Source organism: Equus caballus, chromosome 25 (assembly GCF_041296265.1).
Source record: "Equus caballus isolate H_3958 breed thoroughbred chromosome 25, TB-T2T, whole genome shotgun sequence".
In the NCBI taxonomy this organism is placed as follows: domain Eukaryota; kingdom Metazoa; phylum Chordata; class Mammalia; order Perissodactyla; family Equidae; genus Equus; species Equus caballus.
Genome location: NC_091708.1, coordinates 47,095,231 through 47,118,525, shown reverse-complemented (window position 1 = coordinate 47,118,525; position 23,295 = coordinate 47,095,231). Strand labels below are relative to the sequence as shown.

The following is a 23,295-nucleotide window of genomic DNA, read 5'->3' as shown; positions in this document are numbered from 1 at the left end:
GACAAGCACAAAAAAAAGCAGGTCAGAAGCAGCCACTCAGAGCCCACAATTTATTGCTGAGGCTTTCCCAGAACCAGACAAAGAACATGTGTGCTGGGTGGGCCTCTTCCCGCTGCTCGGGGTCCTTGCTGTCTTCAAGCCCAAGCCTGAGCCCTGTGAAGCCCAAGATGGTACTGAGCACTTCGTGGTACGGCATGGAGATGTAGCAAAAGGTGACTGGTAACCCACTGTCCCCCAGGGCAGAGGAGGGGGCATTTGGCCTTCCCAGGGACCCTGCACCCCAGATTCCTAGGCTTTCTGAAAGCTGGCATCTGGGCAGGTCCCCTGATGCCCATCAGGCTGCCAGTAGCTTCTTGGGTCCTGTGCAACCCAGGGCAGCACTCTGACCAGGACCCAAGTTGGAGCCAGTGGGGACAGGCCAGTAGTAACCTGGAACCCTGGACAAGGCGGGTGGATTCAAAGCTGGGTAGAGTGGGGTGGGGTGGGGTGGTAGTAGGGCAGCGGGGGTCCAGGCTGAGTGTGGGACCCTGGGTGGACTGGAGTGCGGCTGTGCAGGAGGACTGGCCATCCCCCGCCTGGGATCACATAGGGCGGGAGGAGACAATGACCGCCCCAGCAGGATGGCTTCTCAGGCCCACGTTTCAGTCTGGAAACGCAGTGTCCGCTGCAGCCTGGCAAGGTAGGCAGCGGCGTCAGGGCTGGAGAGCCCGCCCTCCTCCTGGAAGATGGACATCAGGGCTTCTGACACATCCACTGGCATGTACTTGGCATTGCTGGAGGGACAGGCCAGAGGGGGCTCAGTGAGGCTGGGACCCTCAGAGGGCTGGCTCCCACCCAACCCATACTCAGGCTCACCCTGCGAGGTAGAAGTAAGCACCCTGGTGGTCCAGCAGCTCCCACACCAGCGGCCCGAGTTCCCGGAGCCGGTGCTGCACGTACACCTTCTGCTCCTGCAGGCGGGGCACACGGGGGTGAGTCTGTACCCCCAGCCTCCCGCCCCAGGCTCCCCCGCCCCTGCTCTTTGCACACCCACCTGCTCCCGGGAGAAGGCTGTGACCAGGGTCAGGCAGCCCCTCTTCTCCAGCTCCTTCCACTCGGGCTCCCAGTAGAAGTCCTGGTCCCGCTGGCGGCAGCCGAAGAACAAGAAGTTTCCTGGGGAAACGCAGGGTGTCCTCGAGTCTGGACTTGAGCCTGTGAGGCTCAGCCTGGCCAGCCCAGCCACCATCCTGCCCTGGGCCCTCTGCACTCACTGGTCTGACCCTGGGCCACACGCTCCTGGACAGTCGCTCGGAAGGGGGCCACACCAGTGCCAGGCCCCACCATGATCACAGGTGTGTCTGGTGTCTCTGGGAAGGTCAGGCTCCCAGGCCGCACCCACAGGGGCACCCGGACAGGTCCTATTGCAGGAGGGAAGCGCCTGAAAGAGGCTCGGAGGCCCAGAGCCCCAGCCCAGGACAGGCCATGGTGAGTGCAAAAGGGGGCTCAGGACCCAGACCCCACCCACCAGAGAGCTACGGTCACCTTGTCCAGGGTCCAGGGACGCCAGCCAGGAGGAGCAGAGGCCCCGGCGGGGCTCCTTGAGGCGTGTCTGGTACTGCACCACAGCCACGAGGATCTGCAGCCTCGAGGGGTGAGCCTGGGGGATGGGATGGTGGGTGTCCTGCCCCGGTGGGCTACCCCTGCCTCCCACCTCAGGATCAGCCAGGTGTGGGGTTGATGTCAAGGGTCAGGGGGCAGCCCCGCCGGTACACCAGGCCCTGCTGCCCCCCCAGAGGCCCCAGCCCTGGCTTCCCTGAGGCCGGTCCTGGCTCTCACCAGCAGGGAGGAGGCGATGGAGAAGGCCCGTGGCCGGATCAGGGGGACGAGGTCCAACAGGTAGTCTGGGGGGATGGCTCCAGCCGTGTGTGGGAAGTCGCACAAAACCTGCGTGGAGACAGTCTCAGAGGGCTGTGGCCAGCTCGGCAACACTGCCCACCTGCCCGCCCAGCCCCACCCGCACCTCCAGGACTGTCCTGCGGGGCCGGCTGCAGTACTCGCACAGCTCCTCCTGGCCTTGGGCAGAGCTGAACTCCAGCAGCTTCTCTCGCTCCAGCTTGTGGGGGGAGAGACAGGCCAGCAGCTCAAAGAAGGAGCGGCGCGGCACGCTGGTGATGTCCAGGTACTGGGACACAAGGCGCCGCACAGAGCAGGGCTGGGGCAGCTGCACGGGGCAGGGGACACCTGCAGCAGGGAGTGGGAGACCGTGGGGTGCCGGACACAGGGGAGGGCAGAACACGCTGTGGACCCCGGGGTAGAGGAGAGCGAGGGTGGGGGGCGGCCCGAGCTCCCGGGGTGCCCCTCCTCCCAGGGCTCCCACAGCTCCCAAACCCCCACTCTGGGGCCACACCTGGCTCCCGCGGCTGCAGTGTGAAGCACTGGTCGGGGTCCAGGCCCAGCAGCTGGCAGAACTGCTGGACGTGGGGGGCTATGTTCTTGGGCTGGATCAGCACCACATCGCCAGCTGTAAAGCTGTGAGGGGAGGACACCGTGACGGGGGGGAGCACCGTGAGGGGAGGACACTGCTCTGAGGGGAGGACGCTGTGAGGGGGGATGCAGTAGGGGGCACGCTGTGAGGGGAGGACCCTGTGCTCTGAGGGGAGGATGCTGTGAGAGGAGGATGCTGTGTGGGGAGGACACTGGGCTCTGAGGGGAGGATGCTGTGAGGGGAGGATGCTGTGTGGGGAGGACACTGTGCTCTGAGGGGAGGAGGCTGTGAGGGGGGACACTGTGTGGGGAGGACACTGTGCTCTGAGGGGAGGATTCTGTGAGGGGAGGACACTGTGAGGGGAGGACACTATGAGGCGAGGACACCGTGAGGGCAGGACACTGTGCTCTCAGGGGAGGACACTGTGAGGGGAGGACATCGTGAAGGGAGGACAGACTGTGGGGAGGACACTGGCCTGCGTCCCCCCGCCGCCTTGGTGGTGCCCTCCACGGGTCCCCAGACCGGAAAGGCTGCTCACTTGGTGTCTTGGCCCCTCACCTGAGCCCAGAGCCTGTGATGTCGAACTCGATCAGGCGAACATCCTGGAAGTGCAAGGGGCCGGTGACCCTCTGGTTGGAGACCATGGGTGCGAGGAAAGGGTGCAGCTCTGAAGGGGGATCCTGGGGGTCCATCCTGGCCACATGCTGCTCCTCAGAGTGTGTGACGGGGGCCTCCTCCAGAAACTGCAAGGTGAACTTGGAGGGCAAACTGTGGAGGGTGCACACTCGTCAGGCTGTCGGCAGGGCCTGGAGGAGCTGCCCCTCGGGAGGCCCCTAGCCCACACTCACGGAATGCCAGTGGGGATGATGCCCAGGTCGAGGGGCACTGGGTGCAGGTCCAGCACCTTCTTCCACAGGTCGTGCAGCCAGGGGTCAATGGCGGCATCGGGCCTGGAGAGAGCACATGTGCACTGGTCTCAGGGGACCCTGCTCATGCTGGGCCCTCAGGGGGCCCCCCCTTCCACACTCACCCCAGCTCATGCTGGTCATCGCCCAGGCACATGGGCAGCAGGGCACTGCCCCCGAGCTGCAGCAGCCGTCGGTGTAGCTTCTTGGCCACAAAATTGAACCTGTGCAGAGAGTGCGAGGCTGGCCCCGAACCAGGCCCTGTGCAAGGCAGAGGGCAGAGCCCCACAGGGGCCCCGAAGAGACCTCCGGCATGATGGATGCTCAATCCCGGGGTCCCTGGAGTGTGGGGGGTTCCTCAGATCTTTCTGGGGTCTTTCTGTTCTCACTGCCAACTCCTTAAATGGCAGCTCCTCCCAGGAATGCTGGTGGCAGTAGGGGCTCCCACCCGCCCTTGTGTCTGTGGGCACGTGCCCCAACGTGAACGAATGCCTACATTCAGCACAGAACAAACGCCCCAGGAGATGAAGGTCACCCTGTCCCCCATTTTCTGTCTTTTCACCTGCGCAATCATGGGCCTCCTCCTGCCGTGTCCAGCTTTGGAGGCGTCCATACCCAACGACCCCTCCCTCAGCCCATGTGCTGGACAAGCAGGGGTTTCAGTGACAATGCCATGCATACCCTTGAACACAAATTCCTCAGGACTTCCTTGGGGAATAATGCAGAGCAATACTACTCTTTGCTTAAAACACAGATATGTCATGATGATGTTGAAAGAAAAGGGAGCAAAGGTGGCCACTCTGCCATGCCCAGGGACATGGTGGCCTTGGGGGGCTCCCGGGGTCTGGGACTTTTCCACGTCTGCCGCCTACCCCACTGTGCTGTTCTCTGTGCTCTCTGTAAGCCCAATTATCTCACGATCATATCTCACAAACATCTCACATGGTTTCATAAAAATGGGGAAAGAGTGGGAGGACCTACGTTGTCTCAAGTCATATGAAGACATATGGCGCTGGCTTGTCTCAGGGCAGCTGCACACTGGCTAAGGCCCTGGATGTCCAAATTCAGACATCACCTCCTGCCTTGAAAGATGCCTCAAGCATACCCCCGAGCCTGGCCTCCACTTTGCTGCCCTGCCTGCCTCTTTGAGCCCCCAGGGCCCCTGGGCCTGGAGGAGGCACCCACTAGGGAGTGTCTGTGGGACCAGGACGCACAGCCAGGGCCACGGCCTGAAGTCTGGTGGGAGCCTGGGGGCTGGGTCACATGTCCCTCTGCCAGGATACTTTGTGCTCAACCTTGAGGACAGTCCCCTCAGGCCAGCAGCCCGCCCACCCCGACTCACTTGGCGTAAGAGGAATCCCCAAGGCCCAGGACAGCAAAGTCCATCTGACAGAGGGAGGTCGACGGTAGGTTCTTCCGGAATATGAACCTCCAGAAGTTCTACAGCCAGAAGAAACCCAGTTAGCAGCCTCAGGGTTGGGTGGGGAGGGCCTGTGTCCTGGATCTTCCCAGAACTCTGCTTTCCTGCTCTTTAAGAGCTTTGTCATCAAGACAACAACACCAGTTTTTATTCCACCACAATGGAAAAAATTTGGAAAAAGGCAGAAAATCGACAAAGAGTAGATGATGTCCCAGAACTACCACCAGAGTGTTGGGCTCCACTCCTTCCCGGGGGAGAGGGTGCTGGGAGCAGGTGCACCTTCTCACCTTGGGGGGCAGGCTGGAGGATGGCCCTGACGCTCACCAGGGAGGTGCCTGCTACCGGCTGCTCCCCCTCAGCTCTCCCCAGGGTGGAGGAAGCGCCTGTTCCTACTTGGGTTGGCCCCTCTCCTTCAAACCAAGAGTCCGGTGTCCCGAGGGCCCCTCGGTTCTCAGCCCTGTCACGGACTGGGGCCTCTGCAGCCACAGAAGAGGCTCTGGGCTGAGCTGGCAGAGCTGGCAGCCCCTCTTCGGTCCTAGCCTCACCTCAAAGGGTGGAACTTCCTCCCTTTGGAACCTCTTTCTTGGCCCTGAGCCACCATCAGGCCACTCCACACGAGTTCCCCATCCCCACGGCCCCCACCTGACCCTGTATGCTGGATGAGGACCCACATCTGTCCCCATTCCCTGTGCACCCTCACCTCCATGCATCCAGCCATCCCAGGGGGCCTTACACACAGACCCGCGAGGTCCAGGCCCCAGTCCCTCTCCTGCCACCACAGGCTCACCCACCAGGTGGCCCTGGTCAGAGCACGTCCTGTTCCACAACTTGACCTGGGCTCCCTGCAGACCTTGAGGCGCTTCTAAGAAACAGTTTCACATCACCTTCAGCCCGTGGAGACCTCAGCCCCTCGACACTGGCCTCTGTGTACGGTCCAGAGGCCTGCTGGGGTGGAGGGACCCTGGCTCTGCCCGCCTGCCCTGGAGTGCCCCCTGGTCTTCTCAAAGACTTGGCTGGATCAGCCGCCGCTGGGGACAAAGCGCTCTGCCTCCTGAGACCTCCCCTGCACACTCGTGCTGAGACCTGTTTCCTGCCGCCTGCAGAGAACCCCCTCCAGGTGCTTCCTGGTAAAGGGTCCAGGGAAGACACAATTCTCATGACTCTGCATGTCTGAAAATGCCGATTCTCCCCACACACTGACTGGCAAATCGGCAGGGCACACCTGGGGTTGAACCATCCTCCCTAAAAACCTGAGGCTCTGCTCTGAGCTGGCCCAGCTGGGTGGTCACTGCTGAGAATCCGGTGCCCCTCTGTGACTTGCTCTGTCCCCAACAGCTGAAACTCATGATGACGTGCCTCCATGGGAACCCTTTTCAGTCACCACCCACAGGGCCCTCCAGAGCATGTGGCAGGCTCTCAGGCTAAAGGCCGGGCCTCCGGTTCTGGGATGTTTTCCTATTTCCTTCATCATTTTCCCCCCTCCCTCTGCTCTCTTCTTCTTGTTCTGAAGCTACTGGAATGAGCTTAGAATTCTGGCATTTTCTTTCTGGTTTCCTATCTCATTTTTTGTTATACTTTTCGGTAGAATTTCGCAACTTTATTTTCTGATCTTTTAAGGTTTTCCCGACACTACTTTAAAGCACATTTTCTCAGCCTCCAGCTGGGCCCGTTGTGCGCATTCTTGTCCCATGGATGTGGAGTTCTCTCCCTTCTCTGCAGACACCGGTCCCCAAGTTCCCTAAGTGCTTCCCTTGGTCTCTGTCTCACTGGTGTCTCTCCTTGAGGGCATGGTGGTTCTATGTGGTCTATTTGTACTTAAGAGGCCGACAGAAAACCGTGAGTTTGGGCCTAGGGATCCAGCTACCCAGCCTTCTGCTGCGGTCACCCAGTTTCCCCAGAGAGGGCCCCTCTCGTCGGCTGCTGGCAAGGCACACCTGACCCCAGCACTCTCAGAGGACTGCAGCAAGCAGGCTGGTGCCTTCTTGTTTAGTATGCAGCCATCCCCAAACCTGGTTTCCAGCAGGAGCAGTGTCCCCGCCTCCATGTCCCTGGGCCCCTGGTCTACACCCTCGAGGAGCCTCCAGTCCCTGCTGTGGTTGGGGAACCCCACTCCTGACCACCTCCATGAAGGTGTCCATCCCTGCACTCTTCCGTTCTTTATCCACCTTTGTCCCGGCAGGATCATCATCACCTTTGTTCTGCTGGCTTCCAGTGTCGAGATCACACCTCGGCCCTGACTGCCCGGCCTACTGACCTGATGGAGGTCTTTGTCCCCCCTCCCTTCCCACGCCCTGCATCTTCTGCACCCACCTTTCACCTCCTGCCTCTGATTCCCTCCGACTCACCTTCCCTCCCATCCTCTTCCTGTCCAAAGAGCCCCCTCTGCATGCACTGGGGCCTCCCCCTGGGTCTCCCACATCATCCTCACTCCAATCCCCTTCTTCAATCTTCACCCTCTTTCTCCCATCAGCATTTCAACAGGCCTGAGTCTCTCCCATGTTATAAATACCTTATTTTTAACCACTTAGCCCCATTCACAGCCAGAATCTCTTTTGAGTGGTTTAACGTATAGACATCCTTAAAAGACTATCTCCAATTACTCGCTTGTTGATCTCATGACCCTGGAATCCATCTTCTCTCCCTGTGAGCCACTGAAACTGCTCTCCCCCGCCCCCCGAGGTCACCAACAGACCCTTTGCTGATAAACCCCACTGATGCCTCTCGGACCTTATCTTACTTGTCTCCAGTGCAGCTTTGAGTGCTGGAGACCTTCCTCTTGAATAGTCACCTCCCTGCCCTGGACCTTGGAGACGGCACACTCCTGCTGACCACTGTTGGGGCCACTTTCCTGCCCCCTCACAGGCTTTTCTCTAGCTCTGATGCCCTTGGCGTTTAGGGGGGCCTGTCCTAGGGGAGGGAGAAGCTTCCTTTCGCAGGCCTCTGAGCCAGGATCCTCATGTGAGCTACAGACCTACCACACATCTCCACCTGGACAGCTTCCAGGCACCTAGCCCTCCCTAGTCTCTTAATTCTGTGTGTGGAACCACCTTCCATGCTGGCACCCAAACCCAAATCCCTGTCTTGATTCCATCTTCTTCCTCTTCTGAGATCCATTTGAACGCATGTCCTGCTAAATCTACCTCCTTAACATCTCTGGAACATGTCCACTTTCCTCTGCTCTGCCACATCCTGGTCAGGCTGCTAGTCTCCTGCCTGCTCCATGCACCCCCATGTTGTTCTTGCTCTCCTACAGCCTGTCCCCATTGTGGACAAGAGGTTTTGCTAAAATACTAATGTGACAGTGTCACCCCTGTAGACTCCACGGCCTCACTGTGGCTGCCAGCTCCTTGGGATTGAGCCTGGCTTCCTGTCTCTCCTCTCCTCTCCTCTCCCACCCCAATGCACTCCTTGGCTCAGATCCTGAGCCACTTTCCACTATTCCCAGAGGCCAGGCTGTCTTTCGCCTCTGTGAGCACTGCTCCCTCTTTCCTGGTGCCTGGCTAGCCCCCACTCACCCTTTAGGACTTAGCCTACACTTAGTTCTTCCAGAAAGCTCTCCCTGAGACCCCAGGTTGGGCTAGATAGCCCTTATTAATGCTCCCATAACATCTGGCACCTTCCCCAGCAGTATGTAATTCCTCGCACTGTAACTGCCTGTTAAACTTGTTGCTTCTGCTATATTGTGAGCTCCATAAGAGTAGAAATGTGGCCATGGGGTTTATAACTGGATTCCCAGCACTAGATCATGCTTGGACTATCATGTGTGCTCAAACGGTGGTCAAAGAATTGGAGAATTTTCCCTGAAAGTCAAACAGTTTTGAAACACACACAAAACCCAGACCAGATTCATATATACCTGTGGAAAAATACGGAAAGTTAAAATGGAGAACAAGGCTATTTGGCAGCCTGCAAAGAGTTTATTAGGAAGCAGAGCACCCAGCTCCACCCAAAGACATCCTCCCAAACCCACGCTGGTGCAGCAGGTCTGGGAGGACAACTACTTATTGTGCTTCTGGACTCTCTAGGCAATGAAAACAGGGTGAGGGTCGAGGGCAGGGATCTGAGCTCCTGAGCAGAGAAAGTCCCTTCAGTCAGCCTTACCTTCATGTTGTCAGGGGGATCTCCTTGGCCTGTAGTTGCACAAACAAATATCACCAAGGGCTCATTAATCAGATTCACCTCAACGAAAAGACACACGTGTCAGACGTCGGGCTTTAGCGACCAGACATCCTCCCGCAGCCCCCTCTCCTTCACTCGGGGTCAGGGGGCAAAGGGACTCCGCACCCGCGAGAGCCGGCCTGTCTCCCCACTTCCAGGTCCACCCTCCAACCTGCCCCTTCTCCACGTGCTAAGCTGAGCCGCCGTTCCCAAGCTCGCCCGTCCCCTAAATCCGCTGCCACGGAAGGTCCCGCTTTCACACAGCGCGGCGCCCCGGGCCCGCTCGCTCTCCCCACCGAGGCCCAGGGAGCCCTCACCACCGGGTAGGAGTCCAGGGCCTGCACCAGGCAGCCGAGCCGCCGGCGCCGGGCCTCGCGGCCCAGCCTCTCCGACACATCCTGCGCCGTGCCTGTCTGGCTGCCGAAAAGGACCAGAAGCCGCGGTGTCGGCATCGGGGCTCGCCTCCGGACCCCAGCGCCCCGGAACCCCAGCAGCCAGCGCTCCCACGCTCTGGCGCCGGGCCGACCTCGACTTCCGGCTCCCGGCGTCGGCCGGAAGTGACGTCCTCAGGCCGCGCCCGGCGGGGCATGGCGTCCGAGCGAGGCTGGTGTCCGCTGGCGGCCAGTGCTGGGTCCCGGGCCGGGGCCGGGGGATCGGCGGCGCGCCGGGGCCGAGGGCCGGGGCAGGCGGGGCCGCTCGCTGCCTCTCGCTCGCCGCGGCGGCCACGGCGGCAGGCGCCGGCGAGGTCCGCGGGGAGAGGAGGCGCAGTCCGGCGGGTGGGCCGCTCGGCCGGGCCCGGGCCCGCGCTCAACCGGCGCGATGCTCTTCTCGCTCCGGGAGCTGGTGCAGTGGCTGGGCTTTGCCACCTTCGAGATCTTCGTTCACCTGTTGGCCCTGTTGGTGTTCTCAGTGCTGCTGGCGCTGCGTGTGGACGGCCTGGCCCCCGGCCTCTCCTGGTGGAATGTGTTCGTGCCCTTCTTTGCCGCTGACGGTCTCAGCACCTACTTCACCACCATCGTGTCCGTGCGCCTCTTCCAGGACGGAGAGAAGCGGCTGGCCGTGCTCCGCCTCTTCTGGGTCCTCACGGTTCTTAGCCTCAAGTTTGTCTTCGAGATGTTGTTGTGCCAGAAGCTGGTAGAGCAGACTCGGGAGCTCTGGTTCGGCCTGATCACGTCTCCAGTCTTCATTCTCCTGCAGCTGCTCATGATCCGTGCCTGCCGGGTCAACTAGCCTCGCAGAGGGGCGAGAGAGGGAGCTCTGGATAGCTAGAATTCTGGACCCCCAGCTGAGGTCCCGCTTCCACCGCACCAGAGAAGAAGTCTAGGTCTGAAAGCAATGCCAGCTTGTGCCCTGCTGAGTGCCCAGTTTTCTCCATACCAATGTCTGAAATTGTTCCCTCAGCAGGGCTAAAACGAGCAGCCTTGCTCACTAAAATGTATTTCCTGTTATTTCATGCTTTGAATAGCTAATCCTGAGTTGAGATCTTGAGAAGGTCCCCAGGCCAGACAGTCCTGAACACCTCTGACAGTTGAAAACTGCATATAAGTGAAATGTTTTGATGGGCTCTGAGTATTTTCATGGATCCTGGGAAAGTGCCCCCTGTGCAAAGGCTGCAAAGCTGGACTCAGGGATTTCCTTTGGCCAGCAGTGCTGACCTAAGAGCTCACTGCCCCATTCATCCAGACATGACTTCCTTAGACACTTGAGTTCTAAGAAGTGTAAACCAGCTTCTGTCTCCTGCCCTGTGCCACTGGGGAGGATGGCCCTTTCTTCATTCCAGCCCAGACAGACAGGAGTATGTTGAATAAGCATGATCGGGACCCTATCTGGACATCTGTCACCTGAGAAAAGAACTTTGCTTTCAAGGCGCTGCTTGGCTTCCTATCCTAGTAGATTACAGTGTCATGACTTTTCCCCCACCTTGTGGCCGGCACTGTTAGTGCACCTGAGACAGATTTAGGCTTCCCTAAGGGACCAGAGAGAGGAACAGGTGCTCTGATGCTCATGGGCATTGATACCTACAAATGGGAAGTTTGCAGATGGTCTCAGCCCAAAGCCTGAGGTCTTTGATTAGATGCTAGTCAGGTGCCAAATGAGAACATTTGCTGAGATAAAAATAAAATAAGAGAATGTTTTGCTGAAATGCACAGTGGTTGCCTGACTTCTTAAGGGTGAAATAAGATGAATGCTGAGACTCTCTTGCTGTATGATGTAGCTGGTTACAGAGCTGAGGTTTTAGGGGGGCTTGAACTCAGCTAGAGCTTCATGGGTGGATAGAGGGGGTGGAGAATCCCTGCTTCCTGCCTAGGGGCTGGGGTGAAGACAACGGGGTAAGCCTGTGTGGAGGACCTACCAAGTAGGTGTGACATCAGAACCTTGATTTCCTCCTGGTGTGTGGTCTTTGTGGGCCTTGTTGACAGTCTAGGGCAGGGGTCACCAAACTATGGCCTGAGGCCTGTTTTTGTGCTGCCCATCAGCTAAGAATGATTTTTACATTTTCCAAGGGTTGTAAAAATGAAGAATGTGTGACAGAAAGTCAATGTGGCTGTAGTGCACAGTCTCTCAGTCTTGGCACTGTGGGTCTTTTGGGTTGGATTATTCTTTGCTCTGTGTGTGTGTGTGTGTGTGTGTGTGTGTGTGTGGGCGGGCTGTCCTGAGCATTGTAGAGTTTAGCAGCATCCCTGGCCTCTACTCACTAGATTCCAGGAGCATCCCTCATGTGTGACAACCAAAAGTGTCTCCAGACATTGCTAAATCTCCTGGGGAAAAGACAGCCCTGGTGAGAACCACTAGGCTAAAATTCTGTCTGGCTCTTTCCAGAACAGGTTCGCAGACTCTTGTTCTGGTGAAGCAGCTTTGTGACCCTTTGCCTGGGATGGATGCTGCATGGCCTGAACCACTGAGATGCTTGACTTGGAGACTGGCCTGGTTTGCCCCACAGCTATAAGACTGTCTCCCACCGAGGATTGGCATAACTTGTGTCAAAGCCAGATGCAAGCTGAACCTTGGGAGTAGGTTTCCTTTTAGTCTTATTTTTAGGTTGCCTGTTTTGTTGTTCCCTGTTTTATTCTGGTAGTTCAGAATGAGATAATCCTGTTGGTGTGGAAGTGAACATAAGGCTTGGCTTCCTTTGGAAAGGTGGTTTGAGGAGAGTCTGGGGGATGAGACACTTGACTTCTGGAAGGCTGAAATCCAGTTTGTTTTCTGCAGCTTAATAGAGTGGGCAGGAGTAAGGCAGCAGTAAAGCGGTGGTAGCTGCAGACTGCCATGGGACCCAGAGGCTGCGAAGGGCACTGCAGGTGGAAACCAGCCCCAAGTCTTTGCAGAGCCCCAGGTGCCCTTGGAGCCCCGTTCCTGAAGGTGAGTGGTGTGGGAGGCAGTAGTGTTGTTACTGAGCAACTACTGACTGCAGGGCAGTGATGGAAAGGCAGGTGACACCTGCCCGTGTCGATGCCCCTAACTTCCCCTTGTCCCCTTGACTCCAGTGGGCCTCAAAGAATGTGGTGAGCACAGTGCAGCCCTCAACGGGGAGTAAGCTTTCTCATGGCATGTGGGTGGGGAAGCTGTGCCCTCAGTGTCAGTGGCAGCCCTACCAGCCTTGGGATAGGGGAAGTTCAACAGATGAAAGAGGAGTACCCTGCGGGGGCAACAGGGTGGAATAGGACGCCCGGCTTTGGCCGCTCTTTCTGCGCTGGAGAACTCCGGGCCTGCTTGTGTGCGGGGAAGGCGTCCTCTTCCTGTCTGCCTCCTCCCAGCTTCCGCACTTGCGTCCGTGCTTGGTGGGCTGTGGAGGGCAAAGTGCGGTAGAGCTGCTCCCGCTTGTCTGAGGAAGAGAGTCGGATCTGGGTCCGGCAAAAGCTAGAGGTTCCAGAGAAACCGATTCCTCAGCACTGGTGGGGCTCCAGCATTGAAATCTCCACTAGGTCCCGCAGGGGACGGAGGGCCGCAGGTGGGCAGTCCTGGGACCTGGAGGCGGGAGGCTGGTGTGCAGCCAGTGCGCCGCCCACGGGAGCGGGACAGCCTTCCGGTCCCGGGCCGGCCCTTCCTCCACCGCGCTCTCAGCGAGGGAACGGGTCGGGCTGGGTGCTGGCACGACAAAGACCCAGCGCGGCCAAGGTCACCCGCGACGCGGGGCCCAGGGGTCGGGCTCAGGCTGTCAGCCAGGACCCGCCCCCGCCGGGCTCCTCCCCCGGCGCCGCGGGCCAGGGCGCAGAGGCGGAAGTGGGGGCCACCAATGAGCGGCGCGAGGCGTCGGGGCGTGTCAAAGGGAGGGCCTTCCCCAATGGCGTTGGCCCCGGCTGTGGGCGCTGTCCAATGAGGCCCGCGGGAAGGTAGGGTCAAAGAGAAAGTCCTCCAATCAGCACGGCAAGCCATGCTCCCCTGCCATAGGTGGGGCCGCCAGGCGCGGGGCGGGTCTGAGCGGGCCTCCCCCAATGGGCGGCGGCAGGTGGGCGTGGCCGCAGCGCGAAGGCCGGCGGCGGGCGGTGGCCGCAGTTCACGGCGCGCGCTGGCTCCGGCGGCCGCTCTGCAGCATGGCCGGGCTGGGGCGGCCGGGCCCGGAGCCTCGCTCCGCGCTGCCCGCCTGGAAGCGCGAGATCCTGGAGAGGAAGCGGGCTAAGCTGGCCGCCCTGAGCGGGGTCGCGGGCCCAGCGTCGGCGGCCGGGGCGGGGGCTGAGGCGGGCGCGGCGGGGCCCGCAGGGCCGGCGGCCGAGCGGCTGGTGCTGGCGGACAGCCTGGGCCCGCTGCGCGAGAACCCGTTCATGCGGCTCGAGTCGGAGCGGCGGCGCGGGGCGCAGCGCGGCGCGGGCGCGGGCGCGGCGGGGGCGCGGCCGGTTCAGCAGCTGCTGGAGCTGTACTGCCGCGTGCCGGGCGTGCGCACCATCCGCGCCGACAACATCCTCATCATCGAGTCGGCGCCCGACTTCCCGCCCGCCGCCCCCGGCCCCGGCCCCGGCCCCGCCGCCCACATTCGCGCCGCCGAGGTCCTGGTGTACGAGGCGCCCCCGCCGCCCGGGCGCGTCAGCCGCCTGCTCCAAAAGTTCGACCCGCCGGCCCCGCCGCGCCGCCGGGAGAGCCCGGAGCGCGGTCGGCCCCCCCCGCCGCCGCCCGCCGACCCCGCGGCCGACCCGCGCGTGGGCGAGCGCGCCGCCTGCCTCGAGCCCGAGCGCCGCGGTGCGGGCCCCGGGACCCGGCGCAGCGACTTCCTGCAGAAGACCGGCAGCAACTCTTTCACCGTCCACCCCCGGGGTCTGCATCGCGCCGCGGTCGCTCGCCCGCCCCTCAATGGGCCTGCGGCCCCCGAGACCCGGGCCGGCGCTGCCAACGGCCTCGCGGGCTCTGCGCCCGCGCCGGGCGAGTGGAAGCCAAAGGTGGAGTCGGGGGATCTCCCCGCCTGCCCGCCCCTCAGCCCTAGGACCCCCAGTGCCACTCCAGCCGCGGCCCCGGCCTTGCCCACGCCCAGCCCTGCCAGTGCCACTCCCAGCCAGCGCCAGTGGGTCTCTGCGGCCACCAGCGCCAACGACTCCTTCGAGATACGACCGGCCTCCAAACCGGACATGGACGTGATTCCCACCGGGGACATTCAAGCCCGGGCTCTGGCCAGCCTCCGTTTGAACTCCCGCAACTCGTTCGTGTTCATCCCCAAGCACAAGGTCTCTGGGGCCCCTCCTACAGAAAGAAGGTACACTGTGGGCCTGCCGGAGGGAGAGATTGGCTGGGTCTCCCAGCGTGTGGAGCGTGAAGCCCAGCTGGTGTCAGAAGTGGATGGCACACCTGGCCATGGAAGGAGCCCCTTGGGGGTTGAGGAGGGGGGCTGCCCCAGGCCAGCCACTGCCCTCCTGGACCAGGCCATTAGGTGGCAGAGGGCGTCCTCACCACCCCCATCCCCACCAGTGGCCACCGAAGCTGAGCCTGCCCAGGGCTTTGGGGTTCCCGGCTTGGCCAAGAATGGCAGGAAGCATGGGAGGCCAGGGCTGCCCATCACCTTCATCGATGAGGTGGACTCAGAGAATGAGGTCTCCCAAGAAGCCAAACTGCCCTGCTCTGGGGCCGGTGCACCTCCCTGGTACCACTCCCGCCCGGCCAGGCCTGGGCACCCGTCAGAGCTCCAGCACCGAGGTGGCAACACTTTCACGGTGGTGCCCAGGAGAAGGCCAGGGGCCCTGCAAGCCAACAGGGAGCCTGTGCCACTGGAGGCAGAGAAAGAGGAGGTGGGTAGCCTCTCAGAGCCCCCTGCTGTCCAGGGAACTGCACTGAAGAAACGCTACCCCACTGTGCATGAGATCGAGGTGATTGGCGGCTACCTGGCCCTGCAGAAGTCTTGCCTCACCAAGGCTGGCTCCTCAAGAAAGAAGGTCAGTGGTGGGGGCAGGGTCACTGGCCGGGAGGAGAGAGGTGATGGGTCACACAGCTGAGGGTATAGTATGTGCCCTGTTCCCAGGACAACTGGCCTGGGCAAGGGGTGGTTTCTACATGGCCTGGAGGTGAGATGGGGCTCAGTGGCTCTGCAGGCTCCAGGAGGGGCTGAGCTGGGGGGAATCCCTGGCCTGGGCCCCAGAGAAGCTCCGATAAACTAGGGGCCATGGGGACGGCTTGCCTACTCTATGTCGAAAGGCTGTTGGGGATGGTCAGCCCAGCCAGCACTGTGGCTGCCTGTTGGTCCGTGCAGTTCCGTTTGGAATTGGCTGGGCAGGCCTGACCCATTGTGGGTCTAGCTGGGAGAAGTTCTCTTGGGCCTGGTAGCTCTGTCCTGGCCCTGGTTTGAGAGAGTAGTCTGGTGTGGTCTCCTGGAGTCCTGGCTTATGGGTGTAGCAGGTGCCAGGATGAAGTGCAAAGAGGCAGGAGGCCTGTGATTCTGGTGGGGTCGGATCCCTGCCTTGCTGTTAGCTTGTGGGCGCAGCACAGGGAGCCATTCGGAAGGGGCTGTCAACTCCCCAGAAGGTCTGCTGGCTGAAGCTCAACCGGACCTGGCCTCGGGCAAGTGATTATTGAGTTCCTGGTGTGTGTCAGGCCTGGTCTGAGCCTGGGGTGTGATGCTGGGGAACAATGAAGAGGCCCCCTCACTGGGGAGGAGGGGCCTAGGGCAGAGAGGGACCCAGGTGCAGGGCCAGGAGTCCTGTGGGAGCCTCACTCTCTGGGCAGCCCTGCCTGGTGGCCTGGAACTCTCTGAACACAAGAAAACGTTCTTCAGATTCTTCCTGGTCAGTCTAGCTCCTGTGTCTGGCCCTGGGGCAAATTCCAAGGCCAGCCCCACATGACCCCATCAGCAGCTGCAGGGCAGATGCGCCTTTCCCTGGAACTGAGATGGCACTTAGCAGGCTTCTCCTTTGGCTGCTGGTGTCTAGGCTGGCCCCTGGGGCCATCTCTGCCCCCAACCTCAGTTGCCTTGGGGTGATGGGGATGGTGATGTGACTCGAGTCAAACCTAAGCACCCTCACCATTGCCTTGCTGGTTCAGTCTCATCAGATGCACCACCTCCTTCCTCTGTTTGCTTCCTTTCCACCTTCTGCCTCGGTTGGCCTTGGTACAGTCCCTCCCTGTGTCATCCTTCTCTTTGGGTAAGGGCATGAGCACTCCTGCCAGCTCCATCTGCCGGCTCAGACATCCGTGCCTGTCTCCCACAGTGCTTCCGGTGGGCCCCCCACCCTTCCCGTGTGCCTAACCTTGCCTCACCCTTTTTTCTGTGACACAGGCCATGACTCTCCCACCCTTGCCCCTGCCCTTTCCCTTGGAGGTGTGGTCCACCCAGCAGCCTGGCTGCCGCCTCCACCCCCCTTGTCTTCTCGTCCCTCTCCTGCTTCCTGACCCTTGACCCTGGCCACCGTGGGAGGTGGTCCTTTCCCATGTTGGCCCAAGAAGTGGAGGTGATAACAGCTCCCTGCCTCGTGGATGAGGAAGCTGAGGCTGGCAGAGGCCATGGAGCTTATGGGGCAGAAACTGAGTGCAGGGTTCTGTTCTAGAGCCCTGGCCTTAATGTGGCTATCCTTCTACCCTGAGCCTGGCTCTCCTGGGGCTGGAGAGTTGCAGCCTAGAGCCTGGTCATCCCCCCCTAGCTGGGGACGGGGTCACTAGTGGCAGTGGGTGGGGCCATAGGGCAGGAAAAAGTGACAAGAAGAAGCCAACCCCAGCCTGGAGGGAGAGGGACTCAGATCAGCATGAGGGAGTTGGGGGTCCAGATGGATGACGCCTGGCATGGCCAAGTGGCCTGGCTAGGGCCCTGCCAGAGCAGCACGACGCGCTGGCAATGACTTCCTGCCTGGACATGTGCCAGCTGCCCTGCCCAGGGAGAGCCGGAAAGCCTGTTGGTGGAACTGAGGTCTGGGGCTGCCCAGCTTTTCAGAGCAGCTTGCTGGCCTCGGACTGCCCCCTGTGTTCTGCCCCTTCCCTGTTGTCCCTCCTGTCTGTGGCCCCTGGGCATTCCTCCTGCTGCTTCTCCAGGCCCTGGGCCACTGCGCCTCATCCTTACCCAGATCACTCCAGCCAGCCTGTGGTTTGTGTCACTGTCTTGCTCCCCCCAACCCCGGCTGAGGATGTGATGGGCTGGAGGCTCACGTTGACCCCTGTATGGCTGACTGACCGGGGGCAGTGGTGGGAGGTGCTGGTGCTTTTTCTGGGGGGCCATGTGAGGTTCAGCTCTGCAGGGGGCTGTCTGGGCAGCAGAGGTCGAGGGAGCCTGCCCCTGGGTTGGCACTTCAGTAGAGGCTGTTATGCCCTCGTCTGGCCTTAGAGGGCTACAGACCTGCCCTGTGTGGTGGGGGCGCCCGCCATGTAACTGGGAGGCCTGCCTGGTGGGTACCTGTCCCTGTCCCCACTTAGTTATCTTTTGGCAGAATGGCAGATGTCCTTTCTCTCCCTCTCTCCCTGGAGGGCCAACCTGGGGCTGGCTGCTGCAAGGTGTTGGGCCACGCCCCCTCACCCCTGCCGCTGCCCCAGGGTTCCTGTGGGTGGGGCTGTCAGCAGCTGCCCACACCACCTCCCCTGCTTGGTGCTGAGCACCTCTCCCTTTTGTGAGGTGCCACCTGGACTCTTGCCTGTCTGGCGGCTCCTTCCCCTCCCCTTTCCCCTCCTTACTCTCTTACCTACCAGTCCTTTGCCCAGTCTGAGCATATCAGCGTGCCCAGGGCTCAATCCTCGACACCCTGGGCCATCCACCCTCACCTGCGGTGCAGTCGCCACTCCAGCACCCCAACTTTGCTGGCCCAGCCTTGGCCTTTAGCCTCACTCCGGTCTTCAGACCTTTGGGGCTCCTGCCGTTGGGGGCCTGCTCCCCACCAGTTCTTCCTAATGAGGCTGTCTCCTTACTAGCGTGGAGCGCCACACCCACTGCCATGCGGGGTGGGGTACCAGGCTTCTTGAGGTGCTGTGGCTACATTCCTGTCCTCCGGCCTGCTTTCCCGCCCTCCCTGCTTCCCCCCTGGCATAGGGTCTGCCCTGGGTTAGGGGCTGCAGTTGACTCAGGGTGTCCCACCTGGGCAGCTGTGGGAACTTTGGTGGGGGCTGTGTGGTGGTCCTGTTGCCCCTTGGAACTCGAGCTGAGTGAGGGATGGGAGTGGGCACATGTGTGCTGGGGAGTGAGGGACACAGCGGGGTGCTCACCCCCAGCCAGGGCTGGCCTGCTTGGCCCAGAGTCCAGGGTGGACACCCTTCAGTAACCCGAGCTGGGTGTGCATGGGTGGGGCGAGGTGAGAGGGAACAAAGGGCCTGTGAGAGCCGGGAGGTGGGCCGGGCCGGGACCCACCTGCTGCTGCTTTCCGGTGCAGCGGGCAAAGTCCCCAAGAGCCAGGTGACCAGGTGTGTGCAAGTGCCAGCCCCGGGCCACGCCCCTCCAACCCGTCCGATCTGCCTGGGTCTGGAGGCTGGCCCCCCAGCAGCGTGAGTCATGGGGCGTCCTGTGACCCACAGACCTGCACCCACGAGGAGGGAGGCTTGTGAGAACTGCCCTGCCGCCTGGCCAGGCTGTGCCAGGCTCGGTGCCTGCGTGCGCCCAGCCCCCTCAGTCTCCCTGCTGGGAGCTAGTCATGTGGACTAATGAGGGCACGCTAATCCAGCCAGGCCCTGGCAGCTGGCCCTTCCCGTATCTTCAGTAGTGGGGGATGGGCCCAGAAAGCTCAGGGTCGTCAGGGCAACACCATGTACCCAGGGGTGACTGGGAGCCCAGTTCACTGTGGGGCCTTGGGACAGGAGGGTGCCCCTGGGCTGGTAGCCCTATCCTGCCTTGGGCTCCTCTTGGGGTATCTGTCCCTGAATCCCAGAGGGCCAGTCCTGGAGAGCTAGGCAACTCCATCCCCGAACTGGTTGGCAGTGAGTGGGCACCTGTGGGTTCTGGTAGTCACCCCCCTATGACACTCTCTGTCCTGTTGGCCTCCTGGAGCAGGGCAGCTGGAGGTTTGGGGGGGCTGCCAGGGAATAAGTAAGGTGAGGTATAGTATGCCTTTGAGTGACAGGAGCAAACATCTCACTCCTGATTGGCTGACTCAGGTGGTCTGCTCAGGTCCCTGACTGCTTGGCTGTGCAGACAGCTGGGGAAAGGGGGGCTGGGACGAGGCGGCCGGGACTAGGCCAGCAGCTTGCCCGGCAGGTGACTGTATGTGAGCCGTGCTGAGATGGGAGAGATCAGGAGCTTGGTGGGTGGGTAGGGGTGCCCACGCTGGGCTGCATGTGCAGGTGTGGCTGTGGGAGGAGAGGGGCAGGAGCAGGTGCCCTTGTTTCTGGACCCTGGCTCAGCAGGACAGTGCCTCCCACTCTTGGTGGGTCCTGCATGTGTCCTCCGAGGCCAGTGCCAGGGTCCCTCTGCTGCCCCAGGCTGCAAGCCCTGCCCTCCTATGTGGCCCCTCCTCATCCTGCTGTCCCTGGGCCCCATGGTTCTCTGCCTGGGGGCCTGGCTTCCTGCCTCTGGCTCCTTCCAGGGGAGGAGGAGGAACTTGAGCTGGCCGCTGGTGTCCTGTGCCCAGGAGTTTAATATTTCGAGATCCAGCAGGGCTGCTCCCATCTGCTGCAGGCGGGTGGCTCTCGTATTCATTACCGACCCGTTGGGCCCAGCCGAGCCCTGCTGAGTAGGCCTGGGGGGCATGCGGCTCTTGTGGGGAGCCAAGTCCCTGGTTGGGGAGGGCGAGGATCCTGACCCTGAGTGTCTCAGCCCTTCTGCTGATGCTTTCCCCACTGCCCATCAGGACCACCAGCCTAGCCTGGGCTCTGAGGCTGCTGGAAGACGGAAGGAATTTGCTTGGGCGTGAGATCTTGAAGTCTGCAGAATGGGCAGGGTGGATGAGGGCCAGAGGGCTGCCTGGGTGGGAGAAAAGGGTCGGTGACCCCCACTCGGTGCAGCCTTGGACCAACGCTGACTCAGTTTGTAAAGGGGGTGACAGCACTTGGTGCCACCTTCCTGGTGCTGGCACATAGCAGCTACCCAGCTTTGGCACCTTGTGGGCCCTTAGGGGACCTTGAGGGCCTGGCCTTGGGTGTGCCAGGCCCTTGACCAGCAGTGGTGGTCCATACTGAGCTGGGTGAGCAGAGTTGTGCAGGTGCCCAGCAAGCCAAGATGTTGTAAACTCGGTTCTGGAGAAAGGCCCCTCTGAGGATGTAGCCGCCCCCCCCCCCCCCCCCAAGGATGTGGGCCCCCATGTTCAGTCTCTCTTGGACCCTGCTCCGGCCATGAAGCCACTAAGTGGGAGGAGATGTGGCTGGTGCTCTGTTTCCTTGAGAAGGCAGCCCTCTGACCCTTGGAGCTGCCTTAGAGGCTTCTGGAGACCCCAAGACTTGGGGCTTCTCGTGCTGGCTGGGGTCTGGTCCCTGGGAGGGGTGGGTCACTTGGGGTGATCTGATCCTGGGCCTGGGGTGTGGGTAGGGGACAGGTGGTGGAGAGGGGATGGGTGGGGCCTGGGTGCAGGGGTTTGGACACACTGGCCCTGGGTCTGCCGTGGGCAGCCAGACCCAGCCCTCCTTGGGTCCCTGTGGCCTGGTCCTGAAGGGTCCAGATGGAGAGGTTGTCTCTGAGGAGGGGCGCCCCACCTCTCAGAGCCTCTGAAGGGCTGATGGTGTGTTCTGCTACCTGCTCGGGGCTGACGCCCTTCACTGTGCCCCTCAAGGTCCCTGCACTGGCTCGGTCTGGCTAGAGGAGCCCTGGCGGCCAGGCAGCAGGGCCCTTGCTGACATGCCTTCTGCCCCTAGATGAAGATCTCCTTCAACGACAAGAGCCTGCAGACCACATTTGAGTACCCTTCCGAGAGCTCTCTGGTGCAGGAGGCGGAAGCTGAGGAGGAGGAGGAGGAAGAGGAGGAAGAAGGGGAGGAGGAGGAAGAGGAGGAGGAAGGGTCAGGCTCAGAGGAGGTGGTGGAGAAGCCTTTTGCACTCTTCCTGCCCCGAGCCACATTCGTGAACAGCGTGGGGCCCGAGAGCCCTCGGCTGCCGGACAGCAGCTCAGGTGAGTGCCCACCTGCTGGAATGGGCAGCCTTGTGTGTAGCCTGGGCCACATGTCCGCGCATCCACACGTCCACGCGTGTACCCCTCGGTCCGCAGGGCTGTCCAGCTACACTCCAAAGCACACCATGGCCTTCAGCAAGTGGCAGGAGCAGACACTGGAGCAGGCCCCCAGGGAGGTGGAACCCGCGCTGAAGGAGGTCATGGTGAGCCAGGGCAGGGTGGGTGGATGCCCAGGGTGCAGGTCTGGGTGGGGGTGGTCTCTAAGGCCTGGATGAGCCCCATTGGCTGTCTCTGTGCCCTCTCTCAGCTCACCCCCGCCAGTCAGAACGACCTCTCGGACTTCCGCAGCGAGCCAGCCCTCTATTTCTGACCCCGGCTCTGCCAGGACGGCCAAGGCTGAAACCCAGGAGCTCTGCACCCCTCTTCTGCCCTGCTGGGCTCTGTGCCCCATATTGCACCCTCCCTTCTTGGGGCCTCACAGCCATGCTGGTACTCAGGGCCTGAGCCTGGAGCACCTGGGGCTCCTCTTTCTCTTGGGGCCGTCTGGGTCTTGCTCTCTGGCCCTGGTTTGGGGGCGCTGCCTGTGGAAGAGGGATGGGGTCCTGGCAGATGCTTTGCCCAGCAGCTGCCAAGCGTGTCTGAGGTGAAGAGCTGGCCTGGCTGCCTGTCTCCTGCAGGACTCCAAGCCCCCTCAGCCCACACTCCTTATGGCAGAGCTCAGCCTGCCCCCTTTGTGATGAATGGCAAGTCTTTTCTTGCCTCTGATGATGGACTCAATAAACAGCACTGGACGAGCTGCCTCTGCCTTTCTTGCATGGCCCTTGGCCTGAGAAGGGGGCGGAGAGGTGGTCACCTGCAGGAGGCCACAAGGGTGTGATGGGGCCCAACTTAGACATCTGCTCAGGTGTAGGAGGGGCCCTAGGTGGCACCCCCATCCTGGTGGTCCAGGCTCTCATTCCCTACAAGCCCACTTGTCTGGTTTCTCTCAGCTACCCTGTCGCTCGGGAGAGGGCTTCCCTGTGTCTGCCCCCACCTCTGGAGCAGCCCTCTCTCCACAGGGCTGGCACAGGGGGAGGTATCATGGAAGTTGGGACATCAGGCCTGCTCTCTGGGGTCTGGAACTCCATGTGCTCAGGGCGGCAGGCATGGGAGTGCTGCAGCTGTTGGGTCTGAAGGGCCAAGAGTCTGGGATGGGACAAAGGTCAGGGCAGGGGGTGGGCACAGCCTCAGGGATCTTGCCTCCCATTTGGCTTAGAAAGCTCCCTGACCCACGGGAGCCTGCTGCAAGGCTGTGACAGGCAGACCGCTCCCCTGGTGTCACTACTAGTGGCTGGCCGGGAAACCCGACAGATCTGAGAGGTGATGGAAGGTGACAGGAGACGCAGAGCTGCCCACTGGGGAGCAACTGCAGGCTGACACTGGGGCCATTTGCAATCCAGGCCTCAAATGACAGTCTCTCCCTCCTGGAGAGTCAAGCCCATAAGAAATGCCACCTGGCCAGGCTTGGGAGGGAGGACAGTGTTTTCGGGGTATTTTCTTGGTAGGAGTGGACCCAGTTTTCTCCAGACTCTTCACTAACATGCTTCCCAAGTCTGCCCAGCCCACCCTGGGCAGCAGCTGCAGGAACCCCAGCAGGGCTGACAGGGCCACAGAGACAGAGCCAGAGAAGAGCCAGGATGGAGGTCTGGGCCCCAGGCCACATGGAAAGCTGGAAGTGGACACACTTGGTGTGTGGCCAGGGAGGGCGGAAGGCAGTGGTGCCATTGGGATGAGCACAGTTTGGAATCAGGGAGCTAGGGTGCAATCCTTGCTGGGGGACCTCAGCCCAGGAAGGGTGTCTCCCTGGGCCAGGCCTTATGCTGGACACCAGGGTGTGGCAGAGACCAGGATAAGGATGAACTGTGTGCTGGAGTCAGGGGAAGGGAGCCAG

General features: G+C 61.3%; 3 protein-coding genes across 16 annotated transcripts; 2 read left to right on the top strand and 1 right to left on the bottom strand.

Moving 5' to 3' along the window:
- Positions 1-36: 36 nt before the first annotated feature.
- NDOR1 (NADPH dependent diflavin oxidoreductase 1) lies at positions 37-9,503 on the bottom strand. 12 transcript variants are annotated; one of them, XM_070250839.1, is made up of 14 exons: positions 9,265-9,503; positions 8,891-8,919; positions 4,712-4,809; positions 3,495-3,593; positions 3,313-3,414; positions 3,023-3,232; positions 2,387-2,508; positions 2,000-2,220; positions 1,816-1,923; positions 1,522-1,636; positions 1,251-1,397; positions 1,034-1,152; positions 856-950; positions 37-773 (listed from the first exon to the last, which is right to left on the bottom strand). In XM_070250839.1, exons 2-14 carry the CDS (start codon positions 8,894-8,896, stop codon positions 629-631), a joined length of 1,587 nt encoding a protein of 528 aa, XP_070106940.1. In that variant the 5' UTR covers positions 8,897-8,919; positions 9,265-9,503; the 3' UTR covers positions 37-628. The 12 variants fall into 12 exon arrangements, with proteins under 12 accessions (XP_070106940.1, XP_023485218.1, XP_023485216.1 ...); XM_023629450.2 differs by having other exon boundaries at positions 37-718; XM_023629448.2 differs by having other exon boundaries at positions 8,891-8,968; positions 9,265-9,500.
- A 9-nt stretch (positions 9,504-9,512) lies between these two features.
- TMEM203 (transmembrane protein 203) lies at positions 9,513-11,906 on the top strand. Of its 3 annotated transcripts, none has more exons than XR_011432427.1 (2): positions 9,618-10,271; positions 11,768-11,906. XR_011432427.1 is itself a non-coding variant. In XM_070250844.1 (1 exon), the coding sequence occupies exon 1, from the start codon at positions 9,767-9,769 to the stop codon at positions 10,175-10,177; it is 411 nt and encodes a 136-aa protein (XP_070106945.1). In that variant the 5' UTR covers positions 9,513-9,766; the 3' UTR covers positions 10,178-11,090. The 3 variants fall into 3 exon arrangements, 1 of the variants encoding a protein (XP_070106945.1); XR_011432428.1 differs by having other exon boundaries at positions 11,773-11,897; XM_070250844.1 differs by lacking the exon at positions 11,768-11,906 and having other exon boundaries at positions 9,513-11,090.
- Positions 11,907-13,272: 1,366 nt separating this feature from the next.
- On the top strand, positions 13,273-22,159 carry TPRN (taperin). Its single transcript, XM_005614693.4, has 4 exons — positions 13,273-15,300; positions 21,113-21,365; positions 21,462-21,568; positions 21,673-22,159. The coding sequence occupies exons 1-4, from the start codon at positions 13,381-13,383 to the stop codon at positions 21,733-21,735; spliced, it is 2,343 nt and encodes a 780-aa protein (XP_005614750.3). The 5' UTR covers positions 13,273-13,380; the 3' UTR covers positions 21,736-22,159.
- The last annotated feature ends 1,136 nt before the right edge of the window (positions 22,160-23,295 follow it).